Source organism: Choloepus didactylus, chromosome 10, assembly GCF_015220235.1.
Source record: "Choloepus didactylus isolate mChoDid1 chromosome 10, mChoDid1.pri, whole genome shotgun sequence".
Taxonomy (NCBI): domain Eukaryota; kingdom Metazoa; phylum Chordata; class Mammalia; order Pilosa; family Megalonychidae; genus Choloepus; species Choloepus didactylus.
The window spans coordinates 15282099-15304419 of record NC_051316.1 but is presented as its reverse complement, the minus strand read 5'-3'; the positions used below and the strand labels follow the sequence as shown (position 1 = coordinate 15304419).

The window sequence follows — 22321 nt, the reverse complement described above, 5'->3', positions numbered from 1 at the left end:
GACAAATAGGATCTTATCAAAATTAAAAACTTTTGTGCCTCAAAGGACTTTATTGTGAAAGTAGAATGACAACCTACATAAAGAGAAAAAATATTTGGAAACCACACATCTGATTTAATATCCAGAATACATAAAGAAATTTTTCAACTTAACAACAGAAAGACAAAAAACCCGATTTTAAAATGGGCAAAATACTTTCACAGACATCTCTCCAAAGAAGAAAAACAAATGGCTACAAACCACATGCAAAGTTCCTCAACATCATTAGCCATCAAAGAAATGCTAATCAAGTCCACAGTGAGATACCACTTCACACCCATTAGATTGGCTGCTATTAACACCTGGAAAATAACAAGAGTTGGAGAGGACGCAGAGAAATAGGAACACTCATTCATCCCTGGTGGCAATTTAAATTGTGCAGCCTCTGTGGAAGACAGTTGGGCGTTCCTCAGAGAGCTAAGTATAGAACTACCATATACCCAACAATCCCACTACTAGGTAAATAATTACCCAAAGGAATTGAAGGCAGGGACTCAAACAGCTATTGGCACACCAGTGTTCTTAGTGGCATTATTCACAGCTGCCAAAAGATGGAAGCAGCCCAAGTGTCCATCAACTAATGAATCAATAAACAAAATGTGGTATACACACACAGCAGAATGTCATGCAGCCATAAAAAGTAATGAAGTCCTGACACATGCAATAATATGGATGAACCCTGAAGAAATCATTTTCTGTGAAATAAGCCAGGCACAAAAAGACAAATATTGTATGATCTCACTGATTTGAAATAATTAGGACAAGCAAACTCAGAGTCAGAATTTAGAATACAGGTCACCAAGGGATAGAGTGGAGACAGGGAATGGGAAGTTAAGGCTTAAAATGTACAGGGTTCCCATTTGGAATGATGGAAATGTTTTGGTAATGGATAGTGGTGATGTTAGCACATTTGTACTGTAATTAACAGCAGTGAAATATGTATCTAAATGTGATTAAAGGATGAAATGTTAGACTGTATAAATGGTAACAATAATTGTGTTTTAAAATGCTTGGAACTACACTACACAAACACTGAACCCTAAATTAAAATCATGGACTATAGTTAACAGTATAATTATAAAAATGTTCTATCATCAATTGCAACAAATGTTCCACACCAATGCAAGGTGTTAATAATAAGGCAGTCCACAGGAACCCAAGTATTTTATGCATGGTTGTTCTGTAAACCCACAACTTCTCTAATAAATAAAAATAAAAGAAACAATGCTAGAAGACAGTGGAGCAAAATCTACAAAGTAATAAAAGAAAAAAAACTGTTAACCTAGAATTCTATAGCCAGCAAAAAGTCTTTCGAAAATAAATGTGAATTAAAGACTTTTTTCAGACACAAAAAGGCTGAAAGAATTCAGTGTCAGCAGACCTCCACTACATGAAGGATTTAGAAAAAGGTCCCTCAGGCAGAAGAAAAATTTTATCAGATGAACATACAGATGTAGGCAACTCTGTAAAGAAATGATAAATCTTTAGAATAAATGGTTCTGGAAAAAATGGATATTTGTAAGCAAAAACAAAAAAAAAATGAACAAATCTAGACCTTGTACCAATGTATAAAAATTTACTCAAAATAGGTTACAGACCTAAATGTAAAATAAGAAATTATAAAATTTCCAGAAGAACAAAAAAAAGAAATATTAAAAATTTTTTAAATTTAAAAATAAAATATAAGAAAACCTTTTTGATCTTAGGTTAGGCGAAGATTTCTTGAATACAACACCAAAAGCTCAATTCCTAGAAGAAAAAAAACTGATAAACTGAACTTCATCAATATTAAGAATCTCTCATTGAAATACACTGATAATAAAAAGCAAGCCACACACAAAAAATAAAATAAAGTAAAAAAAAAAAAAAGCAAGCCACAGAAAAAATACTTCTAAATCACCTATCTGACAATGGACTTGTATACAGAATATATGAAGAATTCTCAAAACAATAATAAAAAAATAAGCAACTTAAAAAAGTGGGGAAAAGATTTGTAGAGATGTCTTACCATAGAAGACGAAAAAATGGCAAAGAAGCCCATGAAGAGATACTCAGCTTCATTAGGAAAATGTAAACAAAAACCACACTAAGATGTCACAACACAGCAATAATGTCTAAAATTGAAATGACTAACCAAGTCAAGTTCGGAAAAAGACAAGGAGCACCAAGAACTTCCACATATTACTGGTGGGAATGTCTAATAATGGAGACAACTTTGTGAATTTCTTAAAAAGTTAAATATACATTCTAGCATACAGCCTGGCCATTCCAGGTCCAGGGATTTATGTAAAGGAATGAAAATGTATTTCAATACAAAGAATTGTACACGAATGTTTACATCTTTGTATTAGTAAAAAACTGGAAACAACCCAAATATCTTTTAATAGGTAATTGGTTCAATCCATTGGGACATATACATAAAATGGAATACTACTCAGCAATAAAAAGAAATGAGCTATTGATACATGTAACATGACGGATGAAATGCAAAATGATTATGCTGATGTATTGTTTCCTATATGGTTGCATTATATACATTCTAGAAAATATAAATAAAACTATAGTGACAGAAAGCAGATCAGTGGTTGCCTGGGTTTGTGGGAAGGAGGAGGACAGCAGAGAAGGACTAGGGAGAGAAATTATAACAAGACAGAAGGAAATGTTTGAGATGATAGATATACTCAATATTTTGATTGTGGTAATGGTTTTATGGTGTATACATATGTCAAAACTTACCAGATTTTACATTTTAAATATATGTAGTTTATTGTATGCCAATTATACCTTAATAATAAAGTTCTTTTTAAAGAAGACAAAAGAATTCAGTTTGTTTATGGTGCAACTCGAGCTGTATGTATATATTTAGAGGCAAAAACAAAAACGAATAATCAAAAAATGCTAGGAAGCTTGAAAATCAAAGAATGAAAAAAAGATAAATCAGGCAAAAATTGATCCTTACCTCCCAAGTGTCACATAAAATTCCAGGTATATATGAAAAGAGATTTATGCTCACTAGTAAGCATCAAAACCCCTATAAGATCTCATCCATAATGAATACATGGGCAAAAAAAATGAGATCTGACAATATCAAGGGTTGGTAAGGATGGAGAACAGTATAAACTCTCCTACACTGGTTTTGGGGGTATAATTGGTAAAAACTTCAGAATCAATTTGGCATAACCTCATCAAGTTGAGGATATGTATGTTTATGTCCAGCCATTCTACTCCCAGGTATATATCTTAAGAGGAACTCTTGCACATGTCTAAAAGAATGCATATAAGAATACACAGCAATATTATTTAATAGCCAAAAACTGGAAACAAATTAAATGTCCAAAAGAAGGGAATGGATAATTCAAGTGCATTAAAACAGATTCATACAATGGAATAGTATATGACAATGTAAAGAAAAAAAAAAAGAATAAACTAGACTACAAATTGGATATGGATGAATCTCAGATACATAATGTCAGTGGAAAGGCATGGAACAGCATGACATGTACAATATGATACTATGTGCAGAGAAGTTAAAAAACATGTAAAACAATTCTGTGTGGTCTAAGTACCCATCAAATGGAATAAAAGAATGAAATCAGTCATGGGAATGGCAATTCAGAAACAGGGTTCTCAGCGGTAGGGGGCAGAGGAGCAGGATACAGGCAGGGAAGGTACAGGGTGTGGTCAACTGTTTTAATAATGTTTACGTCTGAGTCTGCAGGACTGGAATTATGGTATTCATGGCATCATTCTTCATTCCCTGTTGTAATCTTAAATGATGCATTGAAAAATAAAAGAAAGTAAGTTACAGGGCTTAAAAGGGTAGAAATGATGAAAAAAAAGTTACCAAGTGAAGAATAAGAGAAATGAGAAAGTATCTAAAAGAGGCAGCAGGCTTAGTCTCCAAGAACAGAGCAACAAAAGTTCTGGAATGGGGAAATCCTGAAAGTGCTAGGGAAGCCAAGTTAGAAGTGAGACTTCCTGGAGGAGGAAGGGATCAAGGTGCCAGGAAAGTCCTCTCTCGGGCCCAGATGATGGTATGGAGAGAGAGGCAGTGGCCCACAGCCTTTATCGTGTCCTGGAGACCTGGAGAAGAACTTCCTGCTAGCACCTCAAGGACAGCTGCTCCTTCCTCCCCTGCTGAGCTCCTCACACAGTTGCATATACTCATCTGCCCTTTGTCTCCCACTCACCTGGATCAAGGTCCAGAAGAAATTTACTCTCCTCTCTCCAGGGCTCATCCCCTTTCTCCAGTTGTATGATGAGCTGTGGTTTGGAAAATGCAATTCCTATTCACAAGGAAGAAGCCAAGGAGACCTCTGGTTAGTGACTTAAGAGGCTATTCCAGAACTCAGAGCCAAACAGGGGAAAGCAATCACCCAGAAAGTGGTAGGGAAGCACAGAGGGTGGGACAAAGGCACTCTGAATGGCTAGAAGGGACGAATAAGAGGAACGGATCCTGGATCTAAAGGTGGTATTCTATTCTGTGCTATAGTGAATTAAAATCTTCCGTTTGAAGCAAAATAACCTCAGAAGAGGGCCCCAACCTGAGAAAAGGGGACCAAAATACAGTGTTGGACCCATACACACACATACATGAACATGTAAATCTTTGCCATTTTCAACTCTACAAAACCCAAGCATTCTCGGGGTGGAGGTGGGTAGAGAAAAGACTTTTTCTTTCTGAGTCCAGTGCTAAGGGAAAAATCAGGTATGAATGGCAGCTACTACATAAAGACTTAAGATGGCCAACGGGCAGAGTCAGAGCCCTAAGGCAGGCCATCCTCACCAAGAGCCACCAGATGGCTGTAGTTCTCCAGCATCACCTCCCTGTATAGGGTCCTCTGGGTAGGACTCAGTAGCTCCCACTCATTCAGGGTGAAGTCCACAGCCACATCACCAAAGGCCACGGGTGCCTGAAAAACAAAACGCATCTCTGCTCACCCAAGAGACAAAGCCTTGACCACTGCTCAGGGTGGAGGCCACAAGAAGGCTGTCCTGGGGGAAGCAGGTGAGATTCCTTGATCCTGCTTTTAATTGGAACCATACGTTCAAGGTTGTTAATCCCCTCCCTATATCCAATCAGTTCTATTTGTATACTTGCTACAGTCAAGAGCCAAGGATGGGTGTTAAGGGGGTTCTCAGCAAAATATGTATAGTGCCTGCCTTTGGGAAGCTCGAAACATAGGCAAGGAGAAAGGAAAAACAAACGTAAAGATGTAAAGAAAAATTGAGTTTGACAATTGTTTCAATCATGATACATCTTCTAAAAGCAAGACAGAAAAAATATCCATCAGACCCCCAAATTCCCATGTGCCCCTTTGAAATTCATTTCTCCCTCCAAACCTGGCCCCAAACAGCCACTGAACTACTTACTGTCATTTCATTTTCTAGAATTTAGATAAATGTAATCATACAATATGTACTCTTTTGTGTCTGATTTCTTTCATTCAACATATAATTTGGACATATGACCATGTTATTGCATGTTATCATTAGCAAATTCCTTTTTTTTATTGAATTGGTGTCCTCTAGATGGGTATACCACATTTGGTTTATGCATTCACTTGTTGATTGACATTTGGGTTGTTTCCATTGTTGGTTTCTATGAATGAAGCTGCTGTGAATCTTCAGGTACAGTTTTTGTATGGACATATGCTTCTGATTCTCTTGGATAAATATCTGGGACTAGAATAGCTGGGTCATATGATGCAGCCAGCGTATATAAAAGTTTTTCTTTAAACTTTTTTTATTTGAGATAATTATAGAATCACAGGTAGCTGTAAGAAATACTACAGAGATTCTATGTGTCCTTTACCCCATTTTCCCCAATCGTAATATCTTCCAAAACTATAATGCAGTATCACAACCAGTAATATTAACACTGATACAGTCAAGACAGAACATTTCCATTAACACAAGGATCCCTTATAACCACACCCATTTCCCTCCCACCCTTGCACCCTATTCAACCCTTGGCAACCATGAATATGGAGATTATTCCTTTAACTTTATAATTTCAAAAATATTACACAAAGGGAATGACACCAGTACGTAATCTTCTGGATTGGCTTTCACTCAACATGATTCTCTGGTGATTCATCCATGTTATTGCATGTATCATTAGTTTATTCCTAAGTAGTATTTCATTGTACCTGTTTGTTTAACCATTCTGCCATCGAAGGTCATCTGAATTGTTTCCAGTTTGAGACTGTTACAAAGCAGCTATAAACGTTCCTGTACAGGTTTTTGTATGCAGACAAGGTTTTATTTTTCTGCCAGGAGTGCAATTGCTGTGTCTTAATAGTAGTTTCATATTTAGTTTTTTAGGAACTGCCAAAATGTTCTACAGAGTGACAGTACCATCTGACATTTCCACCAACAATATATGAGTGTTCCAGTTCCTCCACATCATCACCAGAATTTGGTATTATCCTTCTGAGAGGTATGTGATGGTACCTCATTGTGGCTTTAACTACTGATTTCCCTAATAGCTGCTCATGATAAGCATCTTGTGCTTATTTGCATCTGGATATCTTCTTCTGGGAAATATCTCTACATGTCCTTTGCCCATTTGTTTTAATGTTTTTTTAAGAGTTCTTTATATATTCTAGATACTAATCCTTTGTTGGTTATGTGGTTTTCAAACATTTCCCCATTAAAACTAAAAGCTTTTGCAAAAGCTTTTAGTTTTAATGAAGTTCAATATATTAATATTTCCTTTGATGGATCAAGTTTTTGGTGTCAAGAACTCTTTGCCTAGAACAAGATCCTGAAGATTTTCTCCTGTGTTTCTTCCTAAAAGCCTTGTAGTTTTATATTTTACTTTTAGGTTGTGATCCATTTTAGGTTAATTTCTTAGAAGTTGTGAGAGTGGTTTATAAGAGTGGTTAGAGGACAGCACTTAATTATATAGGTGAATGTAATTAAAAGGCAAAACTTTAGGTCATGTATGGTACTAGAATAAAAATTAAAAGATAAAACATAGGACTGTAAAACAGAATGAACCCTATTGTAGAAGATGGACTATAGTTAATTGCACAAGTATAAGAATGTTCTTTCACGAATTATAACAAATGTACGACACTAAGACAAGGTATTAATAATAGGTAGTATATGGGGGAAAATATACCTACTGTAAACTACGTACAATAGTTAATAGTACTATTTTAAAATCTTTCATCAATTGTAACAAAGGTAATTACTGTTAAAAAAAAGTACAATTATAAAGAAGTGCTATCATCGACTGCAACAAATGTTCCACACCAATGCAAGGTGTTCTTGTTGGAGTGGTGTATAAGAATCCGTATTTTATGCATGACTGTTCTGTAAACCCACAACTACTCTAATAAAAAAAAAAAAAAAACTTTAATAAAAACAACAAAGAGTGGTTAGAGCAGACCTCCTTGCCTTGTTACCAATTTTAGAGGGAAAGCTTTCTGTCTTTCACCTTTAAGTATGATGTTAGCTGTAGGATTTTTGTAGATGCCCTTTATTAAGTTAGGAAGTTCCCTTCTTTCCGTTTTTTGAATGGGTGTTGAATTGTGTGAAATGCTTTCTCTGCATCAACTGATATAATCATGCGATTATTTTTCTTTAGCCTTTTAATGTGAGTCACACTGATTGATTTTCAACTATTAAACCAGCCTTATATCTCTGCAATAAACCCCACGTGGTAATGGTCTATAGAATTATTTTTATATATTGTTGAATTCAATTTGCTAGTATTTTGTTAAAGATTTTTTAATCTGTTACTGAGAGATATGGTGTGTATTTTCCACTTTTTGTATTGTCGTTTTCTGGTTTTGGTATCAAGGTAATACTAGTTCCATAAAGTAAACTGGAAAGTGTTCCCTCCTCTTCTATTTTCTGGAGGTTTATGTAAGATTAGCACTAGCTCTTTTTTAAAGGTTTTGACAGAATTCTCCCGTGAAATCATCTGGGCCTGTAGGTTTCTTCTGTGGGAATTTTTAAATTGCAAATTTAGATAGGGAATACAGATACCATGAGCAAAAGAACAGATGGAGAACACTCATAACATGGGAAGGGAGTAACATGTAGCAGAAGGGAAAGGTGGCTAATGGTAGAATATAGAGCAAAACAGGTGTTGTAAACCCTGAGGAGGGTTTTGAAGGCAAAACAAAAGAACACAGACTCTGTACTATAGAATTATAGTTTATATGCTTTAAAATGTGTGTGTCTCCTTCTCTGGTCATATTTTGTTTTGAGAATAAATGTAAATCCAAAAATTATTTCAGGTAGACATTTTCCCACAGAAGTATTAGTTGTAACAGTTACACATTGAAAACAAATTAAATTTCCCATGATAGAGATAGTAAGATGGAATATTAAAAGTTTGTGAATGTTTTTAACCTATAAAGAATCATAGATTTGAATCTGATGTTAGTGGTTTCTTCATCTTTAAAAGTACGACGCTGTAGTTGATACTAGTTTTAACATGCTATGATTTTATCATTAAGATCTATCAAAGGTACAAATATATACATATATATATACACACACATATACATACCAAAAATATTAAATTAAATCCCAATGATAGAAATAATCCAAATGTCTATCAACTGATGGATAAATAAATAAAATGTAGTATATCTGTACAAGAGACTATTAGCCATAAAAAGGAATGAAGTACTTCTTGATTCAGGCTACAACATGGACGAATCTTGAAAATATTATATTAAGTGAAAGAAACCAGACACAAAAGACCACATACTGTTTGAGTCCATTTACACGAAATGTCCAGAATAGACAATTCTATAGAGGCAGAAAGTAGATTAGAGGCTGCCAGGGGCTGGGGAGCAACTACTAATGAGTACAGGATTTCTTTTGGGGGTGACAAAAACATTCTGGAACTAGATAGTGATGATGGTTACACAACTTTGTGAATAAACTTGAAACCACTAAACTTACATTTTTAAATGTATGGTACATGAATTATACCTCAATAAAAAAATTAATAAAATTTTTAATTACAATGATAGTTTAACCCCTAAATAAACTGGCAGCTCTATTAAGAATGGAGATTGTGCTTGTGTTTTTGATATCATTGTAGCCCAAAGTATCCTGCACAGAGCAAACATTCAAATAACATTTTTTAAAGAATCAATGAAGAGATGCCAATTAGTTTCTTACTAGTTAACAGCATGTGCCTACCAGCTCTCTTCTATGCCATAAATTGAATGCATATTCCAATTTCTCTCAGGAAAAATGCCTAAATGTCATGCTGTCATTATAGTTCAGATTTTTCTAGATAAATTGGATCTGATGCATACCAAAGTATCTGGAAATGCAATTTAATGACTCTAAAATATGTGGTTATTCCTATGCTTCAAATAAGATAAAGAAAACCAAAGAAACCCTTTTGTTCTTTAGTCCCTTCAAATAATTTGGTTAAGATTGTGGCCCCTTTATACAGTCAACACTTATAAAGAAAAAGAAAATAAAATATATATTAAGAGATGTTGGTTATAGACAAATGAGGTTCCGATCTGCTAAGGATCCCATAGGATGTGGAAGAAGAGGGGCGGGAAAAGTAAGCCAATGCAATCTTCTGGGTTTATGCCATCTTCTGTTTTTTGCTTCAAACACTATTAACTTTATAAATAGAAAATGGAAACACAAAAGAAAAACTTCCCATAATAGCTTAGGAGTCTTGAATTGCATACATTTTCTCTCAAAGGTGCATACAAATTTTCTCTCAGAGGTTTAAGAGACCAATGTAGGAAACCCAGCTTTCAGTGATGTTCTGATAACATCAAAACCAATCATTTTTAACTCTTCCAGAAACAGGCAAATATCCACCACAAGTCCAGATCTTTTTGCAAAAAGAATTCTACACCTGAAATAGCCAATTATTTGTAGCAAAAATGAATATAAATATTTTCTTTAATTGATATACTCAACAAAAAAGTGCTCTGCGTGGCATCTGTTTAGGCAGTCAATAAATGTTAATTCCATTCAAAGTCAAATTCATAAATGACCTAGTCTTAGGGATTAGAAAATCTTTTGCTTTAGTACCCATATTCATTCAATTCATTCAATTTGGGTATTTATTCCCCAATTTTTAGTTCATCACAGCAAACTCCTCACAATCCTTCAAAACCCAGCTTGCTCCAAGTTCAAGTCCATACTCCTTGGTCTAGCATCAGGAGCCCAGCTGAAGTGTCTCCATCCAGACTCAGAGGTGCTGAACACAAGACTTTCAGGGACCAGGAAGGTGATCGGAGTGAGCCCTAGTGGCAAGGGGAGCAAGGAGAATGCGACCACACTGTGAAGTCACTGTTTGGCTCCAGCTACTTGTCATCGGCCAATAGTGTGCACCAATTCCCACAGGCACGTCTTCCCCCAGCACTTCAACTTGCCAAGTCCTGCAGGGGGAGCTCAGACACTCCCCACCCGACTCCACCCCATCCCCAAGCCCTCCTTCAACTTTTTAGGCCTTGGGACCCCCAGGAAGCAGGGACGTCCCTGAATTTTTATTTGAACTGCTCAGGATGTGCTGATCAGTTAACTATTTGGCAAATGCCCAAGTTGTGAATGAAGCAGAGATGGAATCTGGATAGGCTCCAGGTGAGAGGGGTCACACCTCCAAGATCAGGACTAGATACTGCCCAAAAAAAGTAAAGCAACCTCCAGGACAAGACTGGGTAAGGGGTCTATCCTACAAAAGCCAGGAAGAAATTTCAGGCCTTACCTTGTCCTTGGTTACGAGGGGCCCTGGGGCCATATTCCTGATTTCCTGAGTGCTCTTCCTAGAGAAGAGTCAAATCTCAGAGGCACATCTGCAGAAAGAGAAAAGAAGTGAGAGGTGAGCTTGGGAAGAACTGCCCCTAAAGGAAGCAGCACCTGCACACCAGTTGGACTCCCAATTTGGTGGTGAGAAAGGAGAGGAGGGTAAGGAAGGCAGGTTGCCGAGGACATCAACGCAGCCCATTCTCAACCAGTGCCCTGCAAATAAGGCCCCTAGAGCTGGGCCAGCAGCAGGCTTGCTCTAAGCCCTAGCTGGGGAATAAAGGCTCCATCTCCCAGCAGCTGGGTCTTGGTTTGCACAATAAACTGCAAAAAACATTCTGGGGACTACTAAGAGTATTTCAGTATGAACTGGGTATTAGATGACATTAGAAATCTTATTTCATTTTTTTTTATTTTTATTGTAGAATATAATATATATACATAACAGTGATAACTTTCCAAGTGCAATTTAACAAGTAGTTACAGAGCAAATTTCAAAGAATATTATAGGTTATAATTCCACAGTTTCAGTTATTTCATTATGAAATATATATACAAAAAGGTAATATCTTTCAAAATATGATTTAACAAGTATATATATAGGAAATTTCCAAAGTTATTAAGAATTACACTACCATAGTTTCAGTTATTCCCTTATTGTAAAATCTAACATATATACAAAAAGGGATAGCTTTCAAATTACAATTTAACAAGTAGCTATAGAACAAATTTCAAAGGATGCTATGGGTTACAGTTCCACCATTCAGTTCTTTCCTCTTAACTATTCTAATACCCTAGCAACTAAAGAAAAGAAAATTACATAAAGATTCTGTATTCATAATCCTTTGTTAAATTCCATCTTGACTGTTGCTACTCCTTCCTCTAGTTTAATCACTAGATCTTCAGGGATGTCTAGGCAGTGACCACCCTAACCTGTTCATGTTGAAAAGGGGTGTCAACTTTATAAGCAAAGGGATGCATCTAATTGAGACATTAGAGATGTATTGTTAATATTGTTAGGTGTATGATATTCTGGCTAGAGAGGAAAAAACAGTCATTTTTAGTAAATAATGCTGACCACTGAAGGATGCAATATTTTAAAATATGAAATCAACAAATGAATGGCAGGACTCTTGTGGAATAGAGACTTAAAAGACATCAACCAAATAAAATGTGTGAACCCTGTTTAGTCATTTTTGAAGCAAGCAGGAAAATATGAACATTAACTGGATGTCAGATGATTTTAAAGAATCAATATTAATTTTATTCGGCTTAGGTTGAGAGGGGGCTGTGCTGATGCCCACCAAATAATGGCATGTGGTTATGTTTAAAGAAAGAGAGAGTACTCATCTGTTAGAGATATATATTTTAAAGGGTTTGTAGATGAAATTGACTTAGATTTGTTTTAAAACACTCCAGGAGGGAAAAAAAAGATAAATGCAGAATATATGAAACAATGTGAGTCACTGGTTTACAACTGCTAAAAAAGGGTTGTACATGATCACTCATTATGTAAGAAAGGGTTAAGTTTAGCTTTCACATAAAGGCAACATGGAATAGGGAAAATGGAGACTTGGTGGCAGAACTGGCTTAAACTGGCCCTGTGGTAAAGGGAAGGAGAGAGAGAGAGCCATGACGTAAGCCTAGAACAGGTGCCAGCTCCTTATATGGGAAAAATAACTAGAGTTACTGGAATGAAAAGGGATGTAGGGGTATAACCAAAGATGGGAACTTGCAGCAAGAAATTTAAACTAGTTAACTCTCTCTGATAGGCTACACAATTTAAAATCCCAAAGGCAGGCTAGTTAGCTCTCTCAAATACACTGTACCCTCTGGAGTATCCAGCCAATGGAGAAACAGAGAAGGGGCTTGCGTTAGGCCTAGGATATAAAATTTTGCTGAGTTCTATTGTTCAGCGTGCCTGCCATGTTTCTGGCTGTGCACCCATTCTTGCAAAATCATGAATAAATGCTTTTCTCCTCCACAATCGGGTGAGCATGTTTAGTTATAATGCTTGCTTCTATCAACTATACTATTCTCTCTTCTGCTGTATAAGTTTGAAAATATTCCACAATAAAGTTTAAAAAAATAAAATTTTCAAGCAACAACTAAAAAACTGATCAAGGTAATAATAACACAGATATTGATAATGGCTAAATCAAGGTGATGGACAAAAGGATGCTCATTATACTACACTGTTTTTCCTTCTTTCTTCTAAATTTGAAATATTTCATTTTAAAAGGCAGAAAATGTAAAGTTTCTAATGGGTTGGTCAAAGTAGACAAAGAAAACATTACAGTCAGAACAAGATCCAGTGAAACCTGAAAGAATAAACTTGGAAATGATCACAAGGCTATGATCATGAAAGTAAAAGACAAAGCCCAGAAGTGTAAGCTATTAATTTTGACATATGAAGTATGATATCTCAGTTTAAACTAATCAACACTGAGAGAGGTAGAAGTGGTTAGGGACAAAAAGGAATGAACTTGCAATTATTATATGAGGGAATTTTTAAAGAAATATCTTTCCGTTGTTGGATTTCTTGATCACCCTAACATTGGAAAGAATCCAAAGAACGCAGAACAGTAAATCAATGTAAAGCAATTCAGTGGAGGAGAGAACCTTTTTAACAAATGGTGTTGGAGCAATTAGACATACATAGGCAAAATTTTAAAACCAAAACTTCATACCTTCTACAAAAATGAACTCAAAATGGATCCTAGATCTAAATGTAAAATTAGAAATTTTTTACAAAAGGAACATAGGAGAAACTCTTCAGGATACAGGGCTAGACTTGACAACAAAATCACAATCCCCATTAAAAAATAAATTAATTAATTAACTCAAGAAGCTGGGCGTCATCAGAATTAAAAACCTTTACCCTGCAAAATATCTGGTTAAGAGAGTCAAAATACAAGCTCCAGATTGAGAGAATATATTTGCAAACCACATATCTGACAAAGAATTGATATCTGGAATACATAAATAACTCTCAAAACTCAGCATAAAATAACAAATAATCCAATTAAAAAATGAGCAAAGATATGAAAAGACATCTCCCCAAACAGGGTTTAGAGACAGCAAATAAGCATGTAAAAAAAGATGTTCAACATCATTAACCACTGGGAAAATGAAAATTTAAAAACCAGGATATCACTATGTACCTCTCAGTTCAGCTAAATTAAAAAATACTAACAATACCAAATTGACTAAGATGCAAAAAACTACTTCATTCATAAATTTAGATGAGAATGTATAATGGTACAACCATTTGAGAAAGTTTGGCCATTTCTTATAAAACTTAAACATGCAACCACCATATGGCCCAGCAAGTGTACTCTCAGGCACTTAATTGCAGAGAAATGAAAACTTACATTCATCCAAAAACCTGTCCATGAATCTACAAACTTCTAGCACTAATATGTGAATTTAGCAAGCTCACAGGATGCAAGGCTAATACAGAAAAATGAATTGTATATATACTAGCAACAAAACAAATGTAAAATGAAATTAAAGCAACTCCATTTAGAAGACATTTTTTAAAAGTATTTAGGAATAAATTTACAAACACACACATACACACACATACACACACATACACACACCAGAGTTCCACCCTGAAAATATTAAAAATTGCTGAGAGAAAATATACACAAATGTATTGTTCATGGATTGGAGAACTCATTATTGTTAAGATCTCAATTTCCCCAGATCGATCGAAGGATTCAACACAATCCCAATCAAACTCCCAGAAGCCTTTTTTGAAGAAACCGGCAGGTTGGTTCCAAAATTACCACAATTTATTCGCAAGAATGCAAAGGACTTACAACAGCTAAAAATGAGAACATAGGGGGGAAGACACACAGTACTTTATTTCAAGACTAATTAAAAACCTACAATGGTATAAATATAAATAGGTGAATGCAGCAGAACAGAATTCAGAAATCAACTCACATAGATAGTCAAGTGACTTGGCTACTTGGTAGCCAGCCTCCATGATTGCCCCCAATGACACCTGCCGCCTGATATCACACCCTCTGTTGCTCCCTCCCACATTGCACCAGGGTTAGTCTATTAACAATGGAATACAGTGTAAGCAATATTCTTGGGGCTTCTGATATTAGGTTCTAAAAGGCATTGTACAGGCCTTCCATCTTGATACTCTGTCCCTCTCTCGTGAGTCACCCCTTTGGGGAAACCAGATGACGGCATGCCTTGAGACACTTCTGTAGCCTTCTGAGAGGGCCAAAGGGCAAGGAACTGAGACCTCCAGCCAACAGCCATGTGAGGGGGCCTTCTTGGAAGTCAATCTTCTAGCCAAAGTCAAACCTTCAGATTAGAGTAGCCCCAGCCAACAGCTGGACTCCAAACTCATGAGACTCTAAGCCAAAATCACTTCCAGACTCCTGACCCTCAGGTACTGTGTGAGAGAACATTGTTGATTTACACTACTAAGTTCTGGTGCAATTTGTTCAACAGCAATAGATAACTAACACAGGCACCAAAGCCATTCAGTGAAGGGCATCTGTATAGGAGAAAGACACAATTCAACCCCTATCTCAAAAGATGTAAAAAATTAATTCATAAATCATGGGCCTAAATGTAAAACTGAAACTATAAAGCTTTTAGGGGAAATAAAAAAGAAGAACATCTTTGCAATCTAGGGATAGACAAATATTTCTTAGATAACGCAAAGGCAGGAACCATAAAAGAAAGCATGGATAAACTGAACCTCAAGAACACTTTTAAAATGCAGCTTATCAAAAAAAACCAATAAAGAAAGGAAAGGGCCAGCCACAGACTGAGAAAAATCATTTGCACCACATACATGTGACAAAGGACATGTACATATACACACATATATACACACTTAAAAGAATGGGCAAAATATTTGAATAGATACTGCACAAAAGAAGATCTATGAATGGTAAGCGTATAAAATTATACACAAAACATTAGTAATCAGGAAATGCAAATTAAAATCACAATGAGGCTCCACTCTACACCCATTAAAATTGGTAAGACTGACTATAATAAGTTTTGGTGAGGATGTGAAGCAACGGGAAATCTCACACTGCTGCTAGGGATGTAATGGCACAACTACTTTGGAAAACAGTTCCACATTCTCTTAAAAAGTTAAACACAGAGCTACCATAGGACTCAGTAACTTCACTTCCAAGGATTTACCCAAGCAGAAACAAAAGCCTATGTCTCTAAAAAGACTTGTACATAGAAGTTCACAATACTTTATTTATAATAGCCCCAAACCAGAAATATCCCAAATGCCTATCAACAGGTAAATGAATAAACAAATTGATAACCCTACCATGGAATACTACTGAGCAACAGGAAGGAACAAATTGTTGAAAGACACGACAATATGGATGAAACTCAAAATCATTCTTCTAAGTGAAAGAGGCCAAGTAAATCCTGTATGATTCTATTGTACACAATTCCAGAAAAAGCAAAGCAATCTAGAGTGACAGAAAGCAGATCGGTGGTTGCCTGAGGACAAAGGTAAAGAGGAGGGCAGATGACAAAGAAGCAGGCAGAAACTGGGAGGTGGTGACAGAAATGCTTGCTACTCAATTATGATGAGGTTTTTACAGGTGAATCCTTACATCAAAATGAATCAAATTGTACACTTTAAATATGAGCAGCTTATTGTACTTCGATTACACCTCAATAAATAAGGGAAAATAGTTTAAGGATAACATTGTTTTAATACACTTTACATCAGTTAGGGTGGCTTAAAGACTGGCAATACTATGTTGGGAAGGATGCCAAGCAACAGAATTCTCATACAATGCTGGCAGGACTGTAAAATGGTACAGCTGACTTCCAGGGGTTGTGGACCTCCTTGGCAACGCAGGATATGACTCCCAGGGATGGGTCTGGACTTGGCATCGTGGGATTGGGGGCATCTTCTTGGCCGGGAGGGGAACGCGAAATGGGGCGAAGTGAAGCTTCAGTGGCTGGGAGATTTCGGGTGGAGTCAAGAGGTCACTCTGGTGGACATTCTTGCACACTGTATGGATAACACTTTTTAGGTTTTGGTGTGTTGGAGTGGCTAGAGGTAAGTGCCCGAAACTGCCAGACTCCAGCCCAGTGGCCTTGACTCTTGAAGACGACTGTGTGATAATGTGGCTTGCAGCGGGTGACAGTGTGATTGTGAAGACCCTGTGGGTTGCACTCCCTTTATCCAGTGTATGGATGGATGAGTGGAGAATGGGGACAGGAACTGAATGGAGAGTGGGGTGGGATGGGGGGTGACTTGGGTGTTCTTTTTTTATTTTTGTTTTTTTATTCTGGTTCTGATTCTTTCTGGTATAGGGAAGGTGTTCGGGGATGGACTGGGGTGATGAATTCACAGTTGTGGGATGGTGCTGTGAATGGTTGATTGTGCACCATTGATGACTGTACAGTATGTGAATATATCTCAATAAAACTGAATTTAAAAAAAGGCAGAAACGAATACATGGCAAATGATTCCACTGATACAGAATTCTAGGAAAAGCAAAACTGTAGTAGCAGAAAGCAGAAAAACTGATTTCATATATGTAAGCAAATGCTTCTCAAAGCTGATTTTCAGAAAGAATGATGGCAAAGGATATTTGCAGATAAAAGAAAACCGTAAGAATTCACTGCCAGCAGACCTGCACTACAAGAGTTTCTTCAGGCTGAAGGGAAAGGAAGTCAAATAGAAACATGGATCTTCTGTGCTGATTGGAGATCATCAGAAATGGTAAATACATTCCTACACAAAAGCCTATCTCTTTATTTCTCCTAATTTGTTTAAAACACATATGACTGTTTATAACACAAATATGAGAATCATGTGTGATGGGGAGCATACACAGCATACTGTCTACAATGCCTATGACAATTATAGCATAAAGGGCAGGACAGGGGCTAACAGTACCTATACAACTGCAAGGTCCTTATATTGTACCTGAAGTGGTACAATATTAATTGCAAATAACTGTGAAAAGTTAAGGATGTATATTGCAATCTCTAGAGCAGCCACTAAAAAATTAACTAAAATGCAAAGTGGCATGGCTAAAATGCCAATGCAATGAAATTAAAATTGTATTCTACAAAATACTCACTTGACCCACCTTTTTAGTTTCCACCTTTTAGCTTTTAGTGTTGGAATGACTAAAGGAAAATACATGAACCTGTCAAAGTGCAACCCAGTGACCCTGATTCTTGAAGACAATTATATAACTTTGTAGCTTGCACAGTGTGACTGTGTGATTGTGAAAACCTTGTGGTTTGCACTCCTTTTATCCAGTGCATGGATAGATGAGTGGAAAAACAGGTACAAAAATTAGATGAGGAATAGGGTGGGATGGAGGGGATGGAAAGATTTAGGTGTTCTTTTTGCTTTTATTTTATTTTGGAGTAAAGAAAAGGGTCAAAAACTGATTCTGGTGATGAACGCACAAATGTATGATGGTGCTGTGAATAACTGATTGTATACTGTGGATGACTGTAGGGTGTGTGAATATATCTCAATAAAACTATTAAAAAAAAAAAAAAAAGAAGCCCCTTGATGAGGTCCAAGGGGAAAAGAGATATTAAAAGCCTTGCATGAAATCCTCACTGTGAGCAGGACCCACTGGATGGCCCTTCTTTCCTCCCCATTCCCTCCACCTCCTCCACTCGTTGCAGAGAGAGTATTGCACTCACTGTCTCCGACATCTGGGTGAGCAGTGACACCTCCCAGTGCAGGTCTGGCAGCAGCGCAATCCCTGCCTGCAAGCTCGCAGATGCAGGTCTGACAGCAGTGCCGTTCCCACCCCCTCTGCCACCTGTGGGCCTGGCTGAGCTCCCTAGCACTTTTCCATATGATCCATATGATCCTGTTGGAGGAAGGACCTCCCCATCTCATACCCGTAGTGGTGTGCAATTTGGACAGGGTGCAATCACTTCTGGGGCAGGGCAATTTCTAACGTGTCAGGTCCCTTTAGAAGTTGATGAGGAGGGACACTCTTGGGGAACTATGTTGGTCCACACACCATTTTCAACATCTGACTTGTTAAACTGGAGAAACAGCACATCTGGTTACGGTGCTGATCCAGACCAAATGAAAAGACTGTGCCCATTTTTGCCACATGCACCCCAAATTGGGCTGTTATTCAGTCACTGATGAATGTGTTGCCAATCTTGGAGGAAAGACAATGGTGTTAGATAAAGCGAGGCAGGAGGTAGAACAGAGGTGTCTCCCCAGGACTCCATTTATGCAGTCCCAAGTGCCTGCTGGGATCCTAATGACCCTGGGAGCATGTTCCTTTAGAGCCCTATAAAATATGCATTTTGGCTGGCCTTAAGAATGGGCCCCAAAACAGAAATCTCTGAACAAAATACAGGAGATACAGCAGAAGCCTAATGAGGATCCTTCTGCTTTCTTAGAATCTTTGAAGCATACCGCAGGTATTCTGATATAGATCTGGAAAGTCCAGAAAATACCAGAATAATTAATAAGACTTTTATTAGTCAGAGTGCTCTGTACACAGTTGAAAATACAGAAACGGGGGGGGGGGGGGCTTGGAATGCTCATTGCAATGCTCATAGATGTTGCTTCCAAGGTATTCAACAATCGGCAACAAGTTCAGCAAAAACAGCAGATGAAGCAACAGACTGCCCTTCTGGCAGCTGTTCTAAGTGGGAGCTGGGCATGAGGAGGTCATGGCAGAGGAAAAAAAAGAGAGAGAAACCTAATAAATAAAGATCAGTGTTCTTCTGCATGGAGGAAGGACACTAGAAGAAAAACTGTCCCAAACTGACAAATAAGAAAAAAGGAAAGAATGAAATGGCATTAATGGCCCATGGATCTGGACTAGAAGATTCTCATTAGGGGTGCCCAAGGGCACTGGCAGCACTTTCTTCTGCCATACCTATTTACCACTAAGAACCTCGGGTAAAGATAAAGGTGGGAAGCAAATTAGTGGTCTTTCTCATCGATACAGGAGCAACTTATTCTGTGATAAACCAGCAACTGGCCACTGATAAAAAATAAACAAATTATGACAGTTGGAATAAATGGCCAAAATATACCTAAGGTGCTTCTACAGCCTTTAGACGGTAAAACTGGAAAAAGAGTATTTGCAGCATCAAGTTCTGTATGTGCCTGAATGCCCTATACTGTTGCTGGGAAGGGATCTGCTAACTAAATTAAATGCTCAAATTGTTTTCAAAAGGAGAAATAGCAAACCAAGTGCTTCCAGACAAAGGATTCCATCTGCAGGCTGCCCTTTTACAAGCTGAAGAATCTGAAAAAGAACCGTACCAGTTCATATACTAGAACATGTCACCTCTGAGGTATGGTTATCTGGCACTCCGGGAAGAGCTGTAAAAATTGAGCTCAAGGGAGGATCAAATCAACCCAAGGTATGTCAATATCCTTTGTCATTACAAGCAAGGAAAGACATTAAACCAGTGTTCTGGTTTGCTAATGCTGCTGGAATGCAAAACACCAGAAATGGATTGGCTTTTATAAAGGGGGTTTATTTGGTTACACAGTTACAGTCTTAAGGCTATAAAGTGACCAAGGTAATGCATCAACAATCAGGTACCTTCATTGGAAGATGGCCAATAATGTCTGGAAAACCTCTGTTAGCTGGGAAGGCATGTGGCTGGCATCTGTTCCATGTTCCGGTTTCAAAATGGCTTTCTCCCAGGACATTCCTCTCTAGGTCACAGCTCCTCTTCAAAATGTCACTCTCAGTTGCTCTTGGGGTGTTTGTCCTCTCTTACCTTCTCCAGAACAAGAGTCTGCTTTCAAGGGCCATCTTAAAACTGTCTCTCATCTGCAGCTACTCTCAGCTTCTGTGCATTCTTCAGAGTATCCCTCTTGGCGGTAGCAAGCTGCAAGTTCACTCCTTCTGCATGAGCTTGTATAGTGCTCCAGTAAACTAATCAAGGCCCATGCTGAATGGGCAGGGCCACACCTCCATGAAAATTATCCAATGAAAGATCTCACCCACAGTTCAGTGATCACATCTCCATGGAAACATCCAATCAAAAGTCTGGAACCCAATCAACACCAATACATTTCCTGCCCACAGAAGACTGCATCAAAGATAATGGTGTTTGGGGGGACATAATACATCCAAACTAGCACAACCAATAATAGAGACTTTAAAAGAAAGTGGTTTCATTCAGCCTTGCCAGTCTCCATCTAACATGCCTATACTCCCAGTCTTAAAACCTGGCACTAATGGAGAATATAGATTAGCCCAAGATTAAAGGGCTATAAACAAAACTGTGAAAGACATTCATCCCACTGTACTTAATCCTCACACTCTATTGACAACTCTGTCTGGGAACATCAAGTGGTTCTCTGTATCAGACTTAAAGGGTGCTTTCTTTTGCATACCTGTGGCTCTTGAATCTCAAGAACTGTTTGCTTTCGAATGGGAAGACCCAGACACTAAATTTAAAGAGCAACTTACATGGACTGTTTTGCCACGAGGATTTAAGAATTCTCCCATGCTCTTTGGAGAACTCTAAGCAAAAGATGTGCATGATTTGCAACTGCAACAAGGGGTCCTTTTGCAATATGTAGATGACACTTTAATAGCCAGCAGAACTGCCAGAAGATTCAGATGCAAATACTATTAAGACTCTGAACTTTCTGAATGCTAGGGGACATAAGATGTCCCAGAGGAGACTCAAATCACTAAGCCCTAAAGCATTTAGGATACTTGCTCTCCCAAGGTCAGAGAGCCCTCCTGACTGATAGGCACCAAGCCCTGATGAATATTTCAGCTCCTAAAACAAAGAGGCAGTTACAGGGGGATTTCTAGGAATGACCAGTTTCTGCTGCATCTGGATTCCCAATTTTGGGCTTATTGCCAAACTGTTGCACACCGCTGTGCAGGGCTCAGACAGCGAAGCCCTGGAATGGACAGCAGAATGTAACCAGGCCTTTCATCAAATTAAAGGAAAGCTGAGCACCACTCCAGCGTTGGGACTGCCTGTGTGCACAAGCCTTTTGATCTGTTTGTACATGAAAAGCAGGGAATAGGGCTTGGTGTTCTTACACAGAACTTCGGGGAGCAGACGGCCTGTAGCATATTTTTCTAAGAAACTGGACTTAACGTCACAAGCATGGCGACCTTACCTTCAGGCTGCGGCTGCCATCTGTGATATTTTACAAGAAGCTACAAAATTTACCTTGGGTCAGGAGGTTATAGTACACTCCACATGGTGTACTCTCTCCACTTGAACAGGAAGGAGGTTACTGGCTAATTGCCAGCAGGGGGAAAGTATCAAGCCATATTATTAAATAACACTAACATGTGACTCCTGAGTTCTACAGTTTTAAATCCAGCTTCAGTGTTACCTGAATCTGAGGGAACTGCTTTGTAAGACTGCATTTGTAGAAGGGGCACTTCCCAAATCTGGGTTTTGTCACTCAGCATGGCCAACAGAAGTCACACCAAACCAGGCTGAAGAGGAAAAGAGGATTTATTTATGCTGGTGGGAGGATAGGGGGAAGCTTTCCCAAATCACCCTCTTTGAA

General features: G+C 37.9%; 1 protein-coding gene across 5 annotated transcripts in view; it reads right to left on the bottom strand.

The window, feature by feature from the left end:
* Positions 1 to 22321, bottom strand: part of LOC119504964 (zinc finger protein 169-like) — a 60922-nt gene that overhangs the window by 20053 nt on the left and 18548 nt on the right. For all 5 annotated transcript variants that reach the window (XM_037797608.1, XM_037797607.1, XM_037797610.1 and 2 more), the window contains 3 exons: positions 10754 to 10841; positions 4826 to 4952; positions 4230 to 4325 (listed from right to left, as the gene is read on the bottom strand). In XM_037797608.1, coding sequence (XP_037653536.1) covers positions 4230 to 4325; positions 4826 to 4952; positions 10754 to 10786 — 256 coding nt within the window. In that variant the 5' untranslated portion in view covers positions 10787 to 10841. The remainder of the gene's footprint in view (positions 1 to 4229; positions 4326 to 4825; positions 4953 to 10753; positions 10842 to 22321) is intronic.